Source organism: Caretta caretta, chromosome 10, assembly GCF_965140235.1.
Source record: "Caretta caretta isolate rCarCar2 chromosome 10, rCarCar1.hap1, whole genome shotgun sequence".
NCBI lineage: Eukaryota > Metazoa > Chordata > Testudines > Cheloniidae > Caretta > Caretta caretta.
In genome coordinates, this window is record NC_134215.1 from 83783009 (window position 1) to 83805189 (window position 22181).

At 46.5% G+C, this 22181-nt stretch overlaps 1 protein-coding gene across 4 annotated transcripts in view; it reads left to right on the forward strand.

Annotated features, from left to right (window-relative positions):
• The first annotated feature begins 6764 nt into the window (after positions 1-6764).
• FRMD5 (FERM domain containing 5) overlaps positions 6765-22181 on the forward strand; it is a 287035-nt gene continuing 271618 nt past the window's right edge. For 3 of the 4 annotated variants that reach the window (XM_048868348.2, XM_048868350.2, XM_048868349.2), the window contains exon 1: positions 6766-6945. In XM_048868348.2, the coding sequence (XP_048724305.1) occupies positions 6844-6945 (102 nt within the window). In that variant the 5' untranslated portion in view covers positions 6766-6843. Of the gene's footprint in view, positions 6946-22181 lie in introns of all 4 variants that reach the window. The other variant, XM_048868351.2, reaches the window with a different exon arrangement.

Here is a 22181-nt window from a genome sequence, read left to right on the forward strand (position 1 = left end):
GCGCCAAAAAATTCACATGCTGAGCCTCATGACTTTTTCCTGTAACTTAAAACTACAAACCGTAGAGTCAAAAATGTGCTCGTCGCGAGAGTTCACAGGGCTCCTTACGGCTATGGAATTATTTTGTTAATTAATAAAAAGAAAAAAGTTGCATTATTAATCAAAACTGAATTTCTGTCTGCCGCAATGAGACAATAGAGAAAACTTTCATGGGCTATTTTTGTTATCTGAAACAGGGGAAGCCTTTTTAAACAGGTTTGGATGAGGAAAGAAAACCAATTTTTGACATAGACCTCCCAACTCCATAAAGGTCCCTGCGTCCAAACCCTGGGGCTGGCCTGGGGATGAGGAATGAGTGTGACTACTCAAGGGGTTTCTGCATTGCTTTGGTGAAGATCTTCAAAAAAATAGCAGCTACTTTGTCAAAGACCAGGCTCTCGATGAAACTGTTCAGTTGGTTCCAGAACAAACCTAATTAGCATCTGAACAGTAGACAAGAGAACAGGATCTTTGACAAAGCGCTGGCTGGTGTGTCCTGAATTTTGTTCTTCGTTAAACTGTTCAGCTGGCTCACGAGCTCCTGGTCTGTATGAAAACAAGAACCACGAATGGCGATGACCCTATTACTCAGGAGCAGTTCAGAAGGGGAGCTTTGAGGTAGATGAACAGTGTATGAGGACAGGATCTATGACAAAGTAGTGGCAACTTTGACAAATATTAGGATCTTCATGAAAGTGCCGAGTCAGTTCAGAGGCGGGTTCTGTTCTTTGTGAAAGGAATCATTGCTGTGTCGAAGAGCCTTTCTTAATCTATTAGCATCAGCCCTCGTAGCTGAATCGTTATGTGCATTGTTCACCTAATGGAGAACATGAAAAGTTTAGTTTTTGCTAAGGAAAGCATACATTTCCCTTTTAAAATAAAAAGTTGGCCGGCCACCTCTACTTTGAAACAACTTAGAAGAGACATACAATATTGTCTGTTAGCATTTGCCCCAAGCTGCGTGCCCTCCTTTCACAACTGGGCCCCAACGTGCTGGAGCGGAACAGAGTTTTACTATTCCAGAGCATTGCTATTGCATTTGCAGAGGAAGATCTTTGACAAAGCAGCAGCTACTGCTGTTCACAAATAGGATGTTTGTGAAACCACCCAGCTGGTTCAAGAACTCCAGCCTCACAAAAGGGCACTTTCACAGAGATCCTATTCTTTATGAAAGTGGCCACTGTGGTTTTGGAGATTCTTTATGAATCTAAGAAAACCTGGCCAATTACTAGGTTCTGAGCGAGTTAAAGTTGTTCTATACATAACGTACCTAACACAAAAAGAAAGGAAAGGACATGCAAAGAAATGAAAAGCTAAGGCATCTAACAGTGCATCTACTCCTCTACCAGAGATACACACCTCTCACCTGTGGAACAACCAACATATACCACAGACAACACCCCTTAATTCTGCCCCAGTCGGAGTTTTAGCCTTTCAGCACCCTCTCCCTACACATGGGTAAATGTGATTCTCCAGAATTGTGCAGAAAAGATAGTAGGGAAAGGAAGTCCGGTCTTTTTGTGGTTGTGGAGAGTTTGCAGAAAGGGTGCTCAAATGCTGGCATTAATTATTATTTATGATTATTTTATTCTGATTGTTGTAGCATCTACAGTTCAAGGCCCCAGTGTGCTAAACACTGTCCAAATACAAACATATAACAAAGAAACGGTCCCTGCCTTGAAGGGCTGCTGGGCAGAATTAAGGTTGTGCATCCGATGAAGTGAGCTGTAGCTCACGAAAGCTCATGCTCAAATAAATTGGTTAGTCTCTAAGGTGCCACAAGTACTCCTTTTCTTTTTGCGAATACAGACTAACACGGCTGTTACTCTGAAGGTTGTGGTGTGTTATCTATGCCAGAAGTTCACACATTTTTCTTTTTGCGTACTCCTTTCCAGATCTACCAGCTGCCCGTGTACCCTACCCTACTCATCACTGATACTTTGTATGTTCTCCTTAACACTATCTCACCTGTCTTTAGCCATCTTCCATATTTCACTTTTACGTACAGATATAGTTTTAGCATGACGTAGACAACCGAATAAAAACTCCTGACTAAGTTCTGAGCTCAGTGAGACGGGACAGTTGCTGGGCAACTGAACCCGCGTTGTACGGTGATTGGAGGAAGGGTTCTGTACGTCTGCGTCTTGGTGTATCTGTGTTCTCATTGGTACATCTTGAAGTAATTAACTACCATATTTTATATAACAAATTCCCAGAAAGTTTTAAAGCTGCATCTGAGTAGCTTATTATGAAAATCCAATAAATGAAATAATAAATAAAACCCACCATTACACAATTTCTCCTGCATACCCCCCAGAGATGTCTCACGTGCCCCCAGGGGGATGCGTACCACAGTTTGGGAACCCCTGATCAATGTGGGAGAGCCAGATTCAGTTCCCCCCCAGCCTGAGGAGAAGAGGGTTTTGAACAGCTACCTTACAGGAGAGTGCTCTAACCCAGTGGTTCTCAATCAGGGGTACACATACCCCTGGGGGTATGCAGAGGTCTTCCAGGGGGTACATCAACTCATCTAGTATTTGCCTAGTTTTACAACAGGCTACATAAAAAGCACTAGCGAAGTCAGTACAAACTCAAATTTCATAGGGACAATGACTTGCTTATACTGCTGTATATACTATACACTGAAATGGAAGTAAAATATTTATATTCCAATTGATTTATTTTATAATTATGTGGTAAACTGAGAAAATCAGCAATTTTTCAGTAACAGTGGCTGTGATGCTTTTGTATGTTTATGTTTGATTTTGTAGGCCAGTAGTTTTTAAGTGAGGAGAAACTTGGGGTATGTAAGGCAAATCAGACTCCTGAAAGGGGTACAGTAGTCTGGGAAGATTGAGAGCCACTGGCCTGACTGTAAGGGTTCTTTCTGCTCTCTCTTTCCCGCTGTCCCAGGAACTGGAACAGTCTCCACAGGTACCTACTAACCTTGCCGCTCTCTGACTCTTTTCAGATCCTATTTCAAGGTCCATTTTTTCTCCCTGGCTCCTGATTGAACTTATCTCCTACTTTTCCTATCCCCATTCATTCTTCCTCAGTCTTGGCCAGTGTATCCCCCCAAATACCAATGTAGCCTCCATAATTGCATATGTGTAGGATAGAGCTGGCTGGGAAGTGTTCTGTGGTTCATTTTCTATGATGCAGTACTGTCTACACCTTGTGGAATTAATAAGTGTTTTGCAGCCTAGTCGTAGCCATGTCGGTCCCAGGACATGAAAGAGACAAGGCGGGTGAGGTGATTCCTTTCATTGGACCAACTTTTGTTGGTGTAAGAAGGTGTTTTGTGTTATTTCTTTTGTAACATTGTTGAGCCATAACTGAAGATGATATACAGTAGACTTTTAATGGCTAAAAATAGGACTATGGTTATATTTCAACAGAAGGAAGATTATTTGCATTTTTTAACTAGGATCTCTAGTTCTCAGTAATCCTATAGCAACATCTTGGGCAAAAGGGATATACATCTTCTATGGTATCATGATGTTCAAATTGTACCAATAGATGCCCCATACACATTGATGCTGTTGGTCTGCCATTATTTCTCCCAAATAGCACTGGATAATGTGTTATCCAAGCTAGCCCCTATCAGTCCACAGGGTAAGCTTCTGATCTACTTCTAGCACCTGTTTTCAGCAGTGTACAGAGCTCTGGGCTCCTTTCTGAGAATGATCTCCTATATTTAACACTTCGGTGTGCAAATCACTCCTAACAACCTGTGTTTCATGCTCTGCTACAAGACTGTGGAACTTGCCTCATCTTGTCTCCATTTTACGATTTACCAAGCTAATAGTGTGGTGCCCTGTTGCAGTGTCAGTTGGACAGAGGCCCTGATGCTGCCAGATTATAGGGGTGGTCTCCTGAAAATTGCTAAATGTTAAGTGGCCAGGGAAGGGGAAGAAGGCCTGACTTTTAGGACCCCAAAGACAGATACCAGGGCCCCTGGAAGACCATGCAGAAGTGGTAGTGTTAAGAGCCACACCCAATGTTGTCAGGGCCAAGGGTGGGGTAAGAGGCCTTTGTGATGTGAATCCTAAATGCTCTCCCTCTAGAAGACAGTGAGAGTATGAGATTGAGGTGGGAGAGGAGTAGATAGGGCCTAGATGGACCTGATGTTGGGGAGGGTCCGGCTAGGAGGGAAGAATGGGCCTGGTGTGGGAGGACATGCAGGGCAGGAGTGAAAGGATTTGAGGAGGGGCACGAAGCAGATCAGGACTGAGGTAAGGCAAAGCCTACTGAGAAGTGGAGCAGGACTTATTGGGTGACCCCTGAGGGATGAGCTTCTGTAATAGGGCACGCAGGCCCTTAATGGCAGGCTACAGACCCAGGACAGCCCTGTTCCCACTTCATAACAGGGGAATTCTGGAACTTGTAGTTCTGAGGACTGATGGGAGTTAGAGGCACAATAAGGAATGGTGGGAGGAAGTGTCAGGAGCTATACAACAGGACTTACCATAAAATTGAGAGAACACTGACACCAGGCAGTGGTTCTCAAGGTGACAGACTGAGGGAAGTTGGAGATAGATATAAATGACCTCGTGGCTGTTTGTCTGTTTTGGATGTTTGTTTTGCAGGGAGTTTGGGGGGAAAACTTGGTGAAACTTTAGTGAACTCCCTGGGCAGGATCCTCTCTCTTCCATCTCCCTGCTGCAACCATCCATGGAGTCAGTGAAAATGAGTGGGTTTGTGGGCAGAACTCTGGTCTGATCTGCGGCAATGCAAGCCCTCACCCATGTACGATAGGACCATCGGATGTTCTACTTCCACAGTGCCAGCTGTGATAACAGCAATTGCAGCCAAATCTGAATAAACACGTGAAATGAACCAAAAAAGGTAATTTATTAGTTAATCTGAAATAAGACACTGCTCTCCTAGTCAAATGATGCAGACAGGGCCACAGATGCCCCTGGGATTATCTCAGTATTTGGATGCTATGATGTTGGACCTCTAAACTAGAACATCAACCTGCTAATCCACTTCCCTCTCCCCAGTGAGAGCTAGGAGGACTGGTTCGTAGGGGCTCATTCTGCTGCCACAGGCTGGGTGCTTCTCTTCCAGGGGAGGAGGAAGGGGGGAAATTTGTCCTTCTCAAGTAGGCTGGCTGACAAAGAGAATTCCCTCTCATAGTCTGAGAAGATAGAAGACATATCTTCCAGCCACAGAGACAAAGCATAGGAGCAAGAGGGGTGACTGCTGCCCAGGTGGACCAACCCCCTACATGGGGGAGGACAAAAAGACTTATAAAAAGGTGTTTTGTGGGCATGGTGCCTAATGCTAGCATTTCTAATAGGGGCACTCCAATGGGCTCCTCTCCGCGCCCCCATTACCTAGATCTCCACACAGACATGCTTCTCCACCCTCCTCTGCTCCATCATCTCCCCCAGCCCCATAACTAGGCTATCAGCTCTCTGGGGCTGGGCTTGCTAGAATGTCACTTGTTTGTACAGCACCTAGCGCCATGGGGCCCTGATTCCACAGTGTTCTAAAGTCTCTCCCAACGCACACTGATGCCCCTGATCTGTGCCCCCTCCACGCCCATCTGCCCTTCTCTTCTGCAAGCCCGTTCCTACCCTCTGGCTCTGGGCAGAGGATGGGGTCAGGGCAGTGGCTGTCAGGGGCTCTGTACCCACCTGGCCCCTGCTCCTTGGGGCCGCAGCAGCCTGGGCATGTGCAGAGGCTCCCCGAGCACAACATGGGGCAGGGCGGATGCTGCTCTTACCCCTTGAATCCCCACCCTGGCTCCCATTGACACATGGGGTGTCCAGGCTCCCCATGCCCTGGGGGGGGGAACCAGAGGAGGGTCCCCCGCAGAGCTCCCTGTGCCTGGGCATGACAGAGCGGGGGTCCCTCGCAGGGCTCCCCGTGCCTGGGGGGGCGGAGGGGGTCCCCGGGGGCAGAGGGCGGTCCCTTGCAGGGCTCCCCGTGCCTGGGGGGGGTGGAGGGGGGTCCCTCGCAGGGCTCCCCGTGCCTGGGGGGGCGGAGGGGGTCCCCGGGGGCAGAGGGTGGTCCCTTGCAGGGCTCCCCGTGCCTGGGGGGGCGGAGGGTGGCCCCGGGGGGCGGAGGGGGGTCCCTTGCAGGGCTCCCCGTGCCTGGGGGAGGGTAGGAGGGCGGTCCCTTGCAGGGCTCCCCGTGCCTGGGGGGGCGGAGGGGGGTCCCTCGCAGGGCTCCCCGTGCCTGGGGGGGCGGAGGGGGGTCCCCGGGGGCAGAGGGCGGTCCCTTGCAGGGCTCCCCGTGCCTGGGGGGGCGGAGGGTGGCCCCGGGGGGCGGAGGGGGGTCCCCCGCAGAACTCCCTGTGCCTGGGCATGGCAGAGCGGGGGTCCCTCGCAGGGCTCCCCGTGCCTGGGGGGGGTCCTGGGGGGTCCCCGGGGGACGGAGGGGGGGTCGAGGGGGGTCCCGGAGGAGGGGGGGTCCCTCGCCCCGCAGCTGCGCGCTTGGCTCCCCAGACAGGGGGTCCCTGCAGTCCCCGCCCCCCAGGGCCGGGGGCGGGGCGCGAGGCTGAGGCCCCACCGGGGGGCGGCCCCGCTCCCCAGGCCGAGGCCGAGGCCGGGCTTCCCCCTCCCCCTCCGCCGGCGGCGCCGGGGCCTGCGGCGACCCCGCGCCGCCATTGGCCCGCCCGCCCGCCGCTCAGCGCCGGCCCCGCCCCCCGGCCGGCGCGCGGCGCGGGGACTCGCACTCGGCTCTGCCCGGCGTCGGGGCCGCTGGGGTGCCGCGGAGCCGGGCAGCGGGCGAGCGCCCCCGCCGAGCCGCCCGGCCCCTGTGAGCGCCCCGCCGCCGGCCGGGCCGGGGAAGATGCTGAGCCGCTGGATGAGCGGCAGCAGCAGGAGCCTGGAGCGGGAGTACGGCTGCACCGTCCGGCTGCTGGATGACAGCGAGTACACCTGCACCCTCCAGGTCGGCGGGCCGGGCGCGGGGGGGGGGGCGCGGGGTGCAGCGGCCCCCCCGGGCTGCACCGAGCATCGCAGAGCCCGCAGAGCGCGGCGCCCGGGCTCGCTGCGTGACCCGCCCCCGGAGCGGAGCCGAGCCGAGCCCCGCAGGCTCGCCCCCGCCGCAGAGAACTTCACCCTTCGGGGGGGCGCCCCGCTCTCCCCTGCGCGCCGCGCGGGCGGCCCCCGGGGGGTGACGGGGCTTCGCGGGCGCGGGGCGGCTGCCGGTGGAGGGGGGCGACCTGTCCCGAGCATGGCTTGGGGAGCGGGGGGGGCTCCGCGCGAACTCGCGCACCGCCGGCGAGCTTGGAGGGCGCCCGAGCTTGGGAAAACTCCCTGGCTTCGCCTGACCCTGCGGGGGGATGCGGTCCAGAGCCCGGCGGGTGCGGGCCCCTGCGGAAAACGTTACTTTTGTTTCGGGGGAGGGGCGCAAACGGGCGTGCTGGGGTGTGGGTCTGTGTGTGTGTGTGTGGGGGGGGGTTGTGTGTGTGTGGGGGGGGGTTGTGTGTGTGTGGGGGGGGGGGTTGTGTGTGTGTGTGGGGGGGGGGGTTGTGTGTGTGTGTGGGGGGGGGGGTTGTGTGTGTGTGTGGGGGGGGGGTTGTGTGTGTGTGGGGGGGGGGGGTTGTGTGTGTGTGTGTGGGGTTGTGTGTGTGTGTGTGTGGGGTTGTGTGTGTGTGTGTGTGTGTGGGGTTGTGTGTGTGTGTGTGTGTGTGGGGTTGTGTGTGTGTGTGTGTGTGTGTGGGGTTGTGTGTGTGTGTGTGGGGTTGTGTGTGTGTTTTGTTTTTTTTTTTAATCTGGCGCCGGCTCCCGAAACGCGGTGGGGATCCCTTCGCATGCTGGGGGCAAAAAATCGGTGCGGGTGTGAACAAAAACACGGGCGATGGGGCAGAATCGGGGCCGGGGAGAAGCAGCCCCGTGTCACCCCCGCCCCCCCCCCAGCGCCCCCCAGTCCCACTTCGCAGCGCCCCCCGCCCGGGCTGCCGAATGGAGTCCGCGGGCTGCAAACAAAAGCGACGCGGGATCCGGCGCTGGCTGTCCGCGTCCTCCTCCTCCTCCTCCGGCCGCTCCGCAGAGACACCCCGCGGGGTGGCCCCTGGGCTGCGAAGCGGGTTCCGTGGGGCGTCGAAGCATGAACGCCGCTCCTGGGCTTGGCGTCGTAAAGTTTGTGTTTGATGGAGGATGCTACAGGATCTGGGTGGTTTTTCCGTCGGATGGGAACAAAGACAGACCTGTAGCTTTCCAGCTAGGTGTGTGGGCTGGCGTGTGGACCCGGTGCTCATCAGTGAATTACAGCCACTCGAGACGGCAACAGCTGGAAGCATTACACAAAGAGTGGGGGGAGGAGGGGGAAGAAAGCAAATGAATCCCCACTTCATTCAGTGACCTTTAATTCTGAAATGCGCCCCCCCTTCTCAACTGGGCAAATTGATGTATCCAGTTTTTCAGCCCTCAGAAAGAAAAGTCTGATCAGCTTGACTGGGATGTTGCTCAGGGGAGGGACTTTAGTCACACAGAAGCTTTTTGATTCCACCAGGAAAATAATGTCTCACGTCATTATTTTGATCAGCACTTCTGTGAGTCAGAATTCTCGGCATTCACAAAAGAATAGCTCCTCGCAGGCCAAGTGGCCCTGTGAAACGGGGGTAGTCTCTAGCTTTTAACACGGAGCTTACCATTTTCCCGACTGTGTTCCCCTCCCCTCAAAAAAACCCAAACAATTTAATGGAATATGATGAATTTCAGAGGACTAAAGTTGTGTCCCCCTTACCCTCCACCACTTCCCACAACATCACTATTATTGGATATACCGTATGTAAAATAAGTGTCTTTGTTATTTTATAGAACTAATATATTACCCTGATTCAGTCTTTTATAATAAACCAGAACATGGACGATTGCTGCAAGTTTTACTGACATTCTTTTTTCTGTTCAAAATCAAAACCCGCAATTTTCACTAACCTTCCCTGGTGCAAATATGATTACAGAACAGCTCTCATGCTGCTGCTTTCCATTGGTGGGGTATAATCAAATCAAGTAAACATGGTTGGATGATGGAAGAAGAGCTTAATTTATACCTCTTGCTGAGTAAAATTGGTGCTCTTAGACTTGTACAATTCTGCCGGGGACTCTATGAGTGCAATACATATAGTAAGTTCTTTTAAAAATGATTTTGATGCAAATTAAAGTTTAGTAAATGCTGTCAGAGCCAAACACAAATACCAGGAGATGTATCGGAGTACTGCCTCTATCCTGCTTTAATGACTGATTTAACTTTAAAATAGTCTAGATCACTACTCAAAGTGTTCTAGGCCAGATAAGTGTTCAGATATTGTGTTGTAATGAAATTTTCTTGAGTCAAAATCAGTTTTCTCTCTAATCTGGATATGAATGATTTGCTAGTAAGGATTTAGTGATACATCATTAGGCTACTAGACTATCAGAATGTTTTGAACGTGAGTAACCTAATCACAACACTATTGCCTTAACAACTAGCTAGGAACTATAATACTAGGACAGAGGACACAGGGTGGCTGACATGTACAGGAGGTTTCCATTTTGTATAGACAGTTTTTAATCTTAATTTTTTAATCATAACAGAGAACATCCATGTGATAAGCATGCAGACTGAATGTACACCATAGCACTCATTGTTAAGGCTAAGATTTTGGCATGGGTATTTTAATTAAAAGTCATGGACAGGATGCGGGCAATAAACAATAAATCACAGAAATGTACACACATTAATGCAGTTTTAACTACATCGGTACTGAAGCCCGAGTCCTGCCGCCTGGGGCTGAAGCCTGATTCCCACTGCCCGGGGCTGAATTACTGGAATTTTCAAGAAGTCGTGGAGGTCTCGTAAAATCATGGAGTCCATGACAGATTCGTAGCCTTACTCGTTGATTCTGTTTCCTGACAGTGTCAACTGGCACTCTTCCAACTTGTAAGCTGTAGAAAATTCAGGCAAGATTTTTGGATAATTGTGATACAACGTGTAAATAACAACTCCCATCTCTCCACTGATTTATTTGGGTGTTGCTGATTCTGACTCGATTGTAGCTCTAGGGCAAGTAGAAAATCTTTTAAATGCATGCAGAAGCATACTTCGAATTAAATAACTGGTTACAAATAAATACTGCAGGCTGTGGGAGGCTTCACTTCTGCTTAAGCAAAGGAAAATAAATAAATGTGTTTTTAAAAATCTGTTCTGTGTAAATAACATCTCAGGAATGTTAATGTTACTGATTTCCTTCCCTAGCTTGCCTCTCCCCCACCTTAACTGCAAAGTAGTGACTTAAGTGGCTGTAATGGCAGTCAAATTAGTTGTGCTTATACAAAAATCAATTAATTTTTGAGAGATGGCTTTTAATATAAATCAATTGGATAAAAATGTAGCTTAGATAGGTAAGTACGGGGAATCCAGTTTGGAAGAAAGCTGGATTGTCTTTCTTTGATTTACTTGGGAATAGAATTAAAATAAGAGTATCCTTGTATATAATTTTGACATAAAATGCCACTTGATGCTGTGTTTCACCAGTTTATATGATTTTGGGGGCAGTGAACAGAAATACTGGTATGTTGTATGTGTGATTTACGGTAAAAGAGCGTCAGCTCCTAATACCCTCACACTCAAGGTTACCACAGGTAAATGTTTTTCTGTTGCTTTCATGCTGACTTTTAAGCAAAAGTATTTATATTCCATGACAAATTAAAGCATACATGGTGGAAATGTATAATGTCTCAGGAATGAGAAAATCACTGTAAATTTACAGCCTAGAGAACAGTGAATGAGTTTTGAAGGTCATTACCTTATAAATGCAGATATTTCTTCTGTCTTGCACAGATCCATGGCGTTTCTTCATCCAAACTGATATGTATCTTTTCATTTTTGTTTATGTATGCTTCCATTTTTTGTTAAATATAGAGAGACAACATACAAATCAGAGGTTATAATTTCAGTGTGTAGGACCATTAAATACGATACACAGAATGTGAAAGGGGTTAGTGAGGATGTTCTGTAGAAGTTTGTAATTTTGTAAATGGGAATGGAGACACATATAGTAGTTGGCTATAGAGAGAGATTGTAGCGATTTACATCAGTGGCACATACATGTTTCTGAATGCTGAACATCTGACACGTTGGCTGGCTTTTGTATTGCTTGAAAAAGAGGAACAGTTCAGAAATTGATCTGGTTTTAACAGAAATACATCTCTAAGAGAACTGGTTAAACCCGTTAACCAAACTTAACCTCTGGCTTTGCTTGACAAAGAACATCTAATGATATGCTTTGTAGACAGTTACTTTGAATATTCCTTTTCTCAATTAAATCTTTATGAACTTGATTACAGAAATCTCATTTATTAATATTGCTGCACTAAATGAGCATGTCAGCATCTATGCTGTGATGAATCCTTTGTCTATTTTGGTCTTAATTTGCATTCTAAAACATCCAGTCTGAATGGGCTAATTGCCTCAGTAAAGGTCCTTCCCAAGCCAAATAACTATGGGCCTGATCCAAAGACCATTGCAGTTAATGGGAGTCTTTGTACCTTGACTTCAGTGGGCTTTGGATCAGGCCCCGCATAAACATTTTTGTATTCTTCTTATCCACTAGAAGTCTGACATCAGAGGGTTATTTTCCTAGCCACAGTCCTTGATATAATGTGTAGCGCTGATCTCAGTGTCTGAATACAAGCAGGATCACTGATTTCAATAACTTACAAGGGATGTGGTGTTATTTCAATGACTTTATATGTGTAGAGGAGCATACAGCTGTTTATATTTTCATGGCTTGGGAAAGCTTTTGGTTTAATAGTATTAGGTGGTCTTCAGGTCGCTAAGGTGCCACAAGTACTCCTTTTCTTTTTATTAGAAGCAGTAAAATCAGTATCATCCCTGCTTCTAAAACTGATGGTGAGTCAGAAATCTTAAGGTGTCGGAGATTGTCACGGTTCAGTTGTGCTGTTACATGACAGAAGTTTTATAAACATTAAACATTCACTACTGCAGCCAAGTTCTGAATCCCAGCCGTTCCTAAAAATCCCAATACCGGACACATCACCTGGAGAACATGGGGAACCTTAAATCTTTTGTTCATCTCATAGACTTCAAGATCAGAAGGGACCATTATGATTGTCCAGTCCGACCTTGTGCACAACGCAGGCCACAGAATCTCACCCACCCACTCCTGCGAAAAATCTCTCACCTATGTCTGAGCTATTGAAGTCCTCAAATCATGGGGTTTAAAGACTTCAAGGTGCAGAGAATCCTCCAGCAAGTGACCCGTGCCCCACGCTGCAGAGGAAGGCAAAAAAACCCCAGGGCCTCTACCAATATCCCTTAGAGGAAAATTCCTTCCCGAACCCAAACATGGTAATTAGCTAAACCCTGAGCATGTGGGCAAGACTCACCAGCCAGACACCCAGGAAAGAATTCCCTGTAGTAACTCAGATCCCACCCCATCTAAATCCCAACATAGGCCATTTGGCATCTTTACCGCTAATAGTCAAAGATCAATTAATTGCCAAAATTAGGCTATCCCATCATACCATCCCCTCCATAAACTTATCAAGCTTGTCTCATCAGTTTTGACTCTAGTGTAGCCATATAATTAATTTGTCATGTCTGTTCCCCCTATGAAACAATTTATCAGGAAGGCAAACTAATAAAACTTTGAATAAAATGTACATTGAAAAATATTACTTGTCCGAGGAAAGTTTAGTATTTTCACTATGATGTCAATATCATTGGTAGTATAAAGAACCTGAAATTATGAATGATTTATTGCATAAGGGCACCAAGTACTTTACTGAAAAGACAGTTGATATTTTGTTGCAGAAAAGCAGAACGTGAATGCTTGGGAAGAGAAACATGAAGACATAAAATATGGATTTGCGATTTAACAGTTTCTCACATAACTTTAAAACTGTCCTAATTTTAACAGTCTTTTGCTCCCTTGGACAAAAATCCGTACGATATGCAAAGTTCATTGGAAGACCTGACAAGATCATTAACAGATAATTTACACAATAGACTATAGGAACCCCTGTTTCTTGCAGGTCTAGCCGAGTGCAGGTTACTTGTACACAGGAGTGCTGGAGATGCGGCAGTATCCCCGGGCTAAAAGTAAGCGCAACAGAATGCATGGCTTCCATCGTATAGAGCAGTGGTTTTCAACCTGTGGTCCGCAATCTCTAGGGGTCCTCAGACTATGTCTAAGATTTCCAAAGGGGTTCGGACCTCCATTCAAAATTGTTTAGGGGTCTGCAAATGAAAAAAGGTTAAAACCCACTGATCTAGAGGATTTAGTTTTGTTCAGTGGCTTTCAGCACTCCCGCTATAAGAATTGTTCCAGCATCCCAGCTTGTTCACGATCTTTTTTTTTTTATCTTCTGATAGTTTCCAATTGCTTTTTCTGGGAAAGATGGTAGCAAATTTCTACTTACAGAATGGGATTACTTGTCTGAAATCTCAAGCAAAGGTGATGTGTTTTTCATTTGAGGATTATAGCTCTCTGCCTACTGCTGTGAACTCAAGAAACCATGAGGCTTCATGTTATAAAGTTTCGAACTGTTTCTCATGCCTTCCTGTTTGAAGGCAGAAACATTAGTCTCTCCTCAGCCTGAAAACTAACTGCAGGTAATAAAGGGAGTACTGCAAACAAGAGACACCTCTTCAGAAACACTGAGTAAGAATGAATTTGAGGAACAAACACACTGGCAATGTTGTTTGTCTATATGGTAGGTAGAGCTCTGTGGATTTTTTGCACGATCTCAGAGCAAGGTGCCAGTAAGATTAAAGTAATGTAATTGTATCGGCAGGAATATATTGACCCTAGGTGAAATCCTAGACCCACTGAAGTCACTGGGATGGTAAAACTCCCACTGACTTCAGTAGGTCTAGGATTTCACCACGTGTCCTATACATTATAGACATACAATTTTAACAGTGGTAAAAATAGTATTGACAAGACTTCTTTACAGCTGTTTTTCCGTGAAATCTATTGACCAATAATGCATTTACTCATAAAAACAAAAATTCATTTGTAAGAGAAACCTGTAATTCGTGCCTAGCTAAATCACTATAGAACTGCATGCTATATGTACTGCATGCTTAATTCAGTGCCTAGACATTTAAGTGCACATGGTATGTGGGTTCGTTGCGTTATGAAGTTTCCAATAGCAAAATCGTGTGCGTATGTGCAGAGATACACAATGTGTGGGTGTTAAGAGACCTAGTGGTACCCTGAACTCAGAATTTCCTTGGTTTTAACGTCATATTTAGTTTCCAAGTGTATACCTTAAATTGTAAGAATGTAAAAAGACAGCTGTTGAAAAGGTGCTAAAGCAGAAATTCCCACTAAAGCAAACAGTGCCGTCTTTACTTTCATTTTAGTGGAAGCTAGCGTTAGTGGAAATGTCATGGCTATACACTGAGACTATTTTTACTGCGGCTACTGCAACGCTTCTTGAAGTGCTCGCATCCTATTAACTTGCACAGGAGCTGGCATTGTAAAACAAACATAGAAACTCTCTCCTATCCTCTCGTTCAGTAGCCATTTTCCAAAGTGAATATTTTTTAGTTTTTTTCCACCCTCAGGATATTGAGGAATTATTTAAATCTCTTTTTAAAAAGTGCATAACATTGAATTTATCATATATAGCTTAATGGAAAAGATGGTTTCTGCTTTTATCCAGTAAAATCAGCTAGTGAAGTTGTAGGTTTCTAGGGTGTCTGACATACCCCACGTACTTAAAGGACTTGGAATGTACAAGACTCCTTTAAGTTCTCTCCTCAGTAGGTAAAGTGATCATACTGAAAGAAAAGAACAGTGGTAGCAGTGTTCATTCATGGCTCTGTCCTACCATTGAATCTTGGACAGCGTTTCCATTGATTTCAGTGGGAGTCCCACACACAGGCTGATGGCATGATATGGTCTTTGGTGTCCCTAAACAAAGAGGGACTAGTGAGTCTGTTTACGATACACTTCCTAACTAAGCCTCCAACTGCGGGCTCCTCTTAGAGGGAATCAGATGAAGGTTGGACAATTGCTTATTGTATGAAGAGCTGGGGTGAAATCTGAACCCTTGTGAAGTGCACGGGGAAGCTTCTACAGTACTAATCTTCAGTAGGGCCAGGATTTGACCCTGGAGTTCATAGCACAGCATGGCAAGGTCCATTTGTCAGTATGAGAGGGAGCACTGGGCGTAGTATTTGCTTCTGTAGTGTTTGGATATTTTGGCTGTCAACAAAGGGCCAAAATTGCTGTTGCCATTATGTGGCAACCATTTTACACCTGACATCTAAGCAAGATTGTGTTACAGAAGTATAGGTATGACACGTGGTCCTATTCAACCCTTTTGACTCTCTCCACACTGTGGTATGTGTCCCCACTGTAGTTAGTGGGAGTTTTGCCTGAGTAAAAAATGTTGGATGTGGCTCATTCAAGTTCCTCTAAAATACTGAGTCACAAAATAATTATATTGATGTCTAGGAGCCCCCGGAAGCCTTGAGATCCTGTTGTGATAGGCACTACCCAGACAAGTAATGTAAAAACAGTACCTGCCCCAGAATGTTCCCCATCTACATCAGAGAGACAAGGTGGGTGAGGTAATATCTTTAGTTGGACCAACTTCTGTTGGTGAAAGAGAGAAGCTTTCAAGCATTCACAGAGCTCTTCTGCAGGTCTGAGAAAGGTACTCGAGTGTCACAGCCACCTACAAGGTGGAACAGATAAGTAATTAACAAATGTTGCAAGAGACCATTCAAGGTGAAGTAGGCACTTAACACCTTTACAGTTGCAGGAGACCATAGAAGAGAAGGAATATTGGGACTCATAGAAACCACCTTTACAGTTGAAGGACAAAGGAGGGTTAGTGGGTTACAGATTGTTGTAAGGGGCCATAGATCCGGTGTCTTTGTTAAGTCCATGATTTTTGGTGTCTAGCGGAGTTATGAATTTAAGTTCCCAGGCTTGTCTTTTGCCAGTGTGCTGCAGGTTTCTGTTGACAACGAGGAATGAGAGGTCAGATATGGAGTGATCATTTTGTGAACAGTGTTTGCCCACAGATGATGTCATGTTTTTGTCTTTTACCCTTTTTCTGTGAGAGTTCATTTGAGAGCGTAGTGATTGTCTCTTTTCACCCACATAGTTGTTGTTGGGGCATTTAGTGCATGGGATGACGTACTCCACACGTTGCAATGGACATGTGTAGAGCTAGTGGATCTTGAAAGGTGTGCTGTGGAGGGTATTGATCGTCATAACTGTGCTGATGCATCTGTTATGACAAGGTCTGATGCTGTTTTGAGTTTGTGTGCCCTGGTTTTGGGGAGCTTGCTTGTGATGATGAGCTTGGCGAGGTTGCGGGGTTGTCTGAAGGCCAGAAGAGGGGGTTTGGGAAAGATTTCTTGAGTATGGATTGTAATTGTTTATACCCTGTATGGGCCCCAGAGTGGGGTGGTGAGTGACAACTAGGTGTGTGTGTGAACGGAAGGTTTTTTCCCTTATATTGAAGCAGGTTCTCTCAGGGTGTTTGGGTGGCACGTTCTGTAATGCACTAGTATCCTTGTTTAGTGAAAGCAGTTTTAAGAGTGTTAAGGTGTATATCCTGGATTTTCTCCTTGGATCATATACTGTGGTATCTGAGAGCCTGGCTGTAGATAACAGATATTTTGGTGTGTTTGGGGTGGTTACTGGATCTGTAAAGGTAGGCTTGGTGATCAGTGGGTTTCTTGTATATAGTTGTCTGTAGGGTTCCATTGTTGAAGCTGATCATGGTGTCCAGAAAGTTGAGGCTGGCATTGGGAATTTTCTAAAGAGAGTTTAATGGATGAGTGATGGTCACTGAAATTGTGGTGGAAATCTATGAGGGAGTTTGGGTCATCTGTCCAGAGGATGAAAATATCTTCACTGTATCTCACTGATGAAGTGAGCTGTGGCTCACGAAAGCTCATGCTCAAATAAATTGGTTAGTCTCTAAGGTGCCACAAGTACTCCTTTTCTTTTTGCGAATACAGACTAACACGGCTGTTCCTCTGAAAACTGTATCTCAGGTATATCATTGGTTTTATGGTATATTTGTCCAGAAATTCTTCCTCTAGGTGGTCTATGAAGAGGTTGGCATTATGGGGAGCTATCTTAGTACCCATAGCTATTCCCATGGTTTGGACAAAGCATGTAGTGTTGAATGTAAAATTGCTATGGGGGAGGATGAGATGGATGAGTTTGGCGATGTGTTCGGGGTGGTTATCTTAGCATTGTCCGTTGTCTTGCAGATATTTGAGGCAGGCAGTGATTCTGTCATTGTGAGGGGTGTTGGTGTAAAGGGAGGTGACATCCCTGGTGGCAAGGATGGTGTTTTGAGGTGGTTGTTAATGTTGCAGAGTTTCTGGAGGAAGTCAGTTGTGTCCTGAAGAAAACTCTCTCTTTATGTGATGAGTGGTTTGAGGCTGATTTCTATGAGTTCCAATATTCCTTCTCTTCTGTGGTCTCTTGCAACATGTATTAACTCCTTATGTGCTCCACCTTGTGTTTAGCTGTGACACTGTGAGTGTCTTCCCCAGACTTGAAGAGCTCTGAGCTTCAAAGCTTGTCTCTTTCATCAACTTCAGAAAAACCTGAGAGTCTCTGGATTAAGTTTAGAAGTGTGAGCAACAAGGGTGATGTTGTGGTAGGAGTCTGTTGTAGACCACCAGATCAGGGGGATGAGGTGGACGAGGCTTTCTAATGGAAGTTACTATATCGCAGGCCCTGGTTCTCATGGGAGGCTTCAATCATCCTGATATCTGCTGGAAGAGCAATACAGCGGTGCACAGACAATCCAAGAACTTTTTGGAAAGTGTAGGGGACAATTACCTGGTGCAAGTGCTGGAGGAACCAACTAGGGGCAGAGCTCTTCTTGACCTGCTGCTCACAAACCGGGAAGAATTAGTAGGGGAAGCAAAAGTGGATGGGAACCTGGGAGACAGTGACCATGAGATGGTGGAATTCAGGATCCTGACTCAAGGAAGAAAGGAGAGCAGCAGAATACGGCCCTGGACTTCGGAAAAGCAGACTTTGACTCCCTCAGGGAATTGATGGGCAGGATCCCCTGGGAGAATAACATGAGGGGGCGGGAATCCAGGAGAGCTGGCTGTATTTTAAAGAATCCTTATTGAGGTTACAGGAACAAACCATCCCGATGTGTAGAAAGAATAGTAAATATGGCGGGCGACCAGCTTGGCTTAACAGTGAAATCCTTTCTGATCTTAAATACAAAAAGAAGCTTACAAGAAGTGGAGGATTGGACAAATGACCAGGGAAGAGTATAAAAATATTGCTCGGGCATGCAGGAGTGAAATCAGGAAGGCCAAATCACACCTGGAGTTGCAGCTAGCAAGAGATGTTAAGAGTAACAAGAAGGGTTTCTTCAGGTATGTTAGCAACAAGAAGAAAGTAAAAGAAAGTGTGGGCCCCTTTCTGAATGAGGGAGGCAACCTCGTGACAGAGGATGTGGAAAAAGCTAATGTACTCAATGCTTTTTTTTGCCTCTGTCTTCATGAACAAGGTCAGCTCCCAGACTACTGCACTGGGCAGCACAGCAGGGCAGGAGGTGACCAGCCCTCTGTGGAGAAAGAAGTGGTTCAGGACTATTTAGAAAAGCTGGACGAGCACAAGTCCATGGGGCCGGATGCGCTGCATCCGAGGGTGCTAAAGGAGTTGGCGGATGTGATTGCAGAGCCATTGGCCATTATCTTTGAAAACTCATGGCGATCGGGGGAAGTCCCGGATGACTGGAAACAGGCTAATGTAGTGCCCATCTTTAAAAAAGGGAAGAGGGAGGATCCAGGGAACTAGAGGCCAGTCAGCCTCACCTCAGTCTCTGGAAAAATCATGGAGCAGGTCCTCAAGGAATCAATTCTGAAGCACTTAGAGGAGAGGAAAGTGATCAGGAACAGTCAGCATGGATTCACCAAGGGCAAGTCATGCCTGACTAATCTAATTGCCTTCTATGATAACTGGCTCTGTGGATGAGGGGAAAGCAGTGGATGTGTTGTTCCTTGACTTTAGCAAAGCTTTTGACACGGTCTCCCACAGTATTCTTGCTAGCAAGTTAAAGAAGTATGGGCTGGATGACTGGACTATAAGGTGGATAGGAAGCTGGCTAGATAGTCGAGCTCAACGGGTAGTGATCAATGGCTCCATGTCTAGTTGGCAGCCGGTATCAAGCGGAGTGCCCCAAGGGTCAGTCCTCGGGCTGGTTTTGTTCAATATCTTCATTACTGATCTGGAGGATGGCGTGGACTGCACCCTCAGCAAGTTTGCAGATGACACTAAACTGGGAGGAGAGATAGATACGCTGGAGGGTAGGGATAGGATACAGAGGGACCTAGACAAGTTGGAGGATTGGGCCAAAAGAACTCTGAAGAGGTTCAACAAGGACAAGTGCAGAGTCCTGCACTTAGGATGGAAGAATCTCATACACCGCTACAGACTAGGAACCGAATGGCTAGGCAGTAGTTCTGCAGAAAAGGACCTGGGGTTACAGTGGACGAGAAGCTGGATATGAGTCAACAGTGTGCCCTTGTTGCCAAGAAAGCTAATGGCATTTTGGGATGTATAGGTAGGGGCATTGCCAGCAGATCGAGGGAAGAAATTATTCCCCTCTATTCAGCACTGGGGAGGCCACATCTGGAGTATTGCATCCTGTTTTGGGCCCCCCACTACAGAAAGGATGTGGACAAATTGGATAGAGTCCAGCGGAGGACAACGAAAATTAGGGGGCTGGAGCACATGACTTATGAGGGGAGGCTGAGGGAACTGGGATTGTTTAGTCTGCAGAAGAGAAGAATGAGGGGGGATTTGATAGCTGCTTTCAACTACCTGAAAGGGGGTTCCAAAGAGGATGGCTCTAGACTGTTCTCGGTAGCAGATGACAGAACAAGGAGTAATGGTCTCAAGTTGCAGTGGGGGAGGTTTAGGTTGGATATTAGGAAAAACTTTTTCATAGGAGGGTGGTGAAGCACTGGAGTGCGTTACCTAGGGAGGTGGTGGAATCTCCTTCCCTAGAAGTTTTTAAGGTCAGGCTTGACAAACCCCTGGCTGGGATGATTTAGCTGGGGATCGGTCCTGCTTTGAGCAGGGGGTTGGACTAGATGACCTCCTGAGGTCCCTTCCAACCCTGATATTCTATGATTCTATGAATAGGAGTTGGTCCAATGAAAGACATTACCTCACCCATCTTGTCTCTCTGGTATCCTGGGTCGACACGGCTACAGCAATGCTGCAAACCACAATCTGCATGTCAGGCAGCGTGTAACAAGTAATGGATAAAAGTGATGTATGCGTTGGGAGGACAAGGTAACAAAATGAACTGAAAAGTTTTAGCTCTCCAAAAGAAATTAATCTCTTAGCCATGTGTTATAGTTCACAAAATAATGATTGAATTCTGTTCCAATTCACGCCTTTATGATACCACTGAAGTCAATAGGATTGCACAGGTGCAACATCTTGCCTTGACATCAGTCTGCAGAACAGCATAGTCTGTTAACGTGAGAGCTGAACTCTAATGGCACGTATGTGCTGTTACTTTCACAGTTCAACACTTTCCAGTACGCACACAGTCAGATAATAGGTAGTGCAACACTCTGTGGGTATACTGTAACAAATTAAAATTTGATCCAAAATGTGGAGCCAATACTGTGTATGACCTCGTTCAAATGAGAGTAGTCCCCTTTGGTTTACTCAGTGTCGCTGTCTCCTCAGAATAGGAAATTAAATTATAGGAGTGGAAAAACCTCTGAAATAAGCAGGCTCTGAAAATCCCATTTTCAAGCAGCAAAAGAAATGTGGCACAATTGTCACTTGTTATAAATGACAGTACATTACTAAACCAGTCTAGGGAACAAGCAGGGATTTGCTGTTGAAAAAAGACATGTTTATTTTCAGTTTTGTCAAATATTGGCTATAGCTCATCAATATATGGGTCAGTAAATGGTGCTGTTACAGAGATAGCAAAATTGAACTATACTTCTCTCAGCAGCTGTTTGATTGTGGTCAAAAGAATAATTATTATTTATTTACAGAAAGACTTGGAGCTGTTTTTGCAATAAGGACGTTTTGGAACATATCCTTCTGTGTTGAACTTTTTCCAGGGTAAATTATCACAGCAGTGTGCAAACAATTTCATATTGATGATTCTAGAATTGCCTGTAAGGCTGATGAATTTACAGTGTGTATGATTGCATGGAGTATGGCTTTATTTGTAGCCCTGGAGATGCAAACAAGGAAATGTGAAATAGTTCTAATCTGGTTAAATTACATCCTTACCTATGCACATCCATGAAAATGAATGTGTCTTGCATGACTGAGGGGATGGTTTGAAAGAATGCTGTTAACTCCTTGGTTATAGCAGGTTTTTCCTCGATCATTTGTAATAATCTCTTGAGCCTAGATCCACAAAGGTACTTTGGACCCTAACCCCCAGATTTAGGTGCCTAAATCCCAGTTTTAGGCTTCACTGCGATCTACAAAACTCCCGGCTGGCTGTTGCCAAACTCGGTACCTAAATTCTCTACGTGCCTAAGTTGTTAGGGTAAAAGTTCCCTAAGGGCCTGTGTTTCTGCCTCCGGCCATGCACACTGCTGCCTCCGATTAGGTGTCTGGACACCTGTCTCCTATCGAAGCCGTGGTGCCATCCATGATCCAGGGAAGATAAGTGTTCGTCTGCCTATCTCACTTCTGCGGCCTGATCTGGTAGGCGTGCTCAGAAGCTACCTATCAGATCGGCTTCCATTCAGAATTTGGAAACTGGAAGAGGAGGTGATGATGGTGCTGCCTACCTTACCGCTCCCACTCGAGTGGTAAGAGCACTCAGCCGGGATGTGGGAGAGCCAGGTCCAGTTCCCCCCCAGCTTGAGGAGAAGAGAGGGTTTGAACAGCCACCTAACTGGCTTGCAGCTTGGTAGCATGCGCAAGAGAATTGAAATCTGCCTGGTAAACAGGAAGGAGGATGAGTCTACTTAATTTTAAAATACTTTCTTTTGATTTCTGAGTTGGGAGTACAAAGAGTTTTTGCAAAAAGAAAAGGAGTACTTGTGGCACCTTAGAGACTAACCAATTTATTTGAGCATGAGCTTTCGTGAGCTACAGCTCACTACAGATCACTTGATCACTTTAGATAAGCTATTACCAGCAGGACAGTGGGGTGGGAGGGGGTATTGTT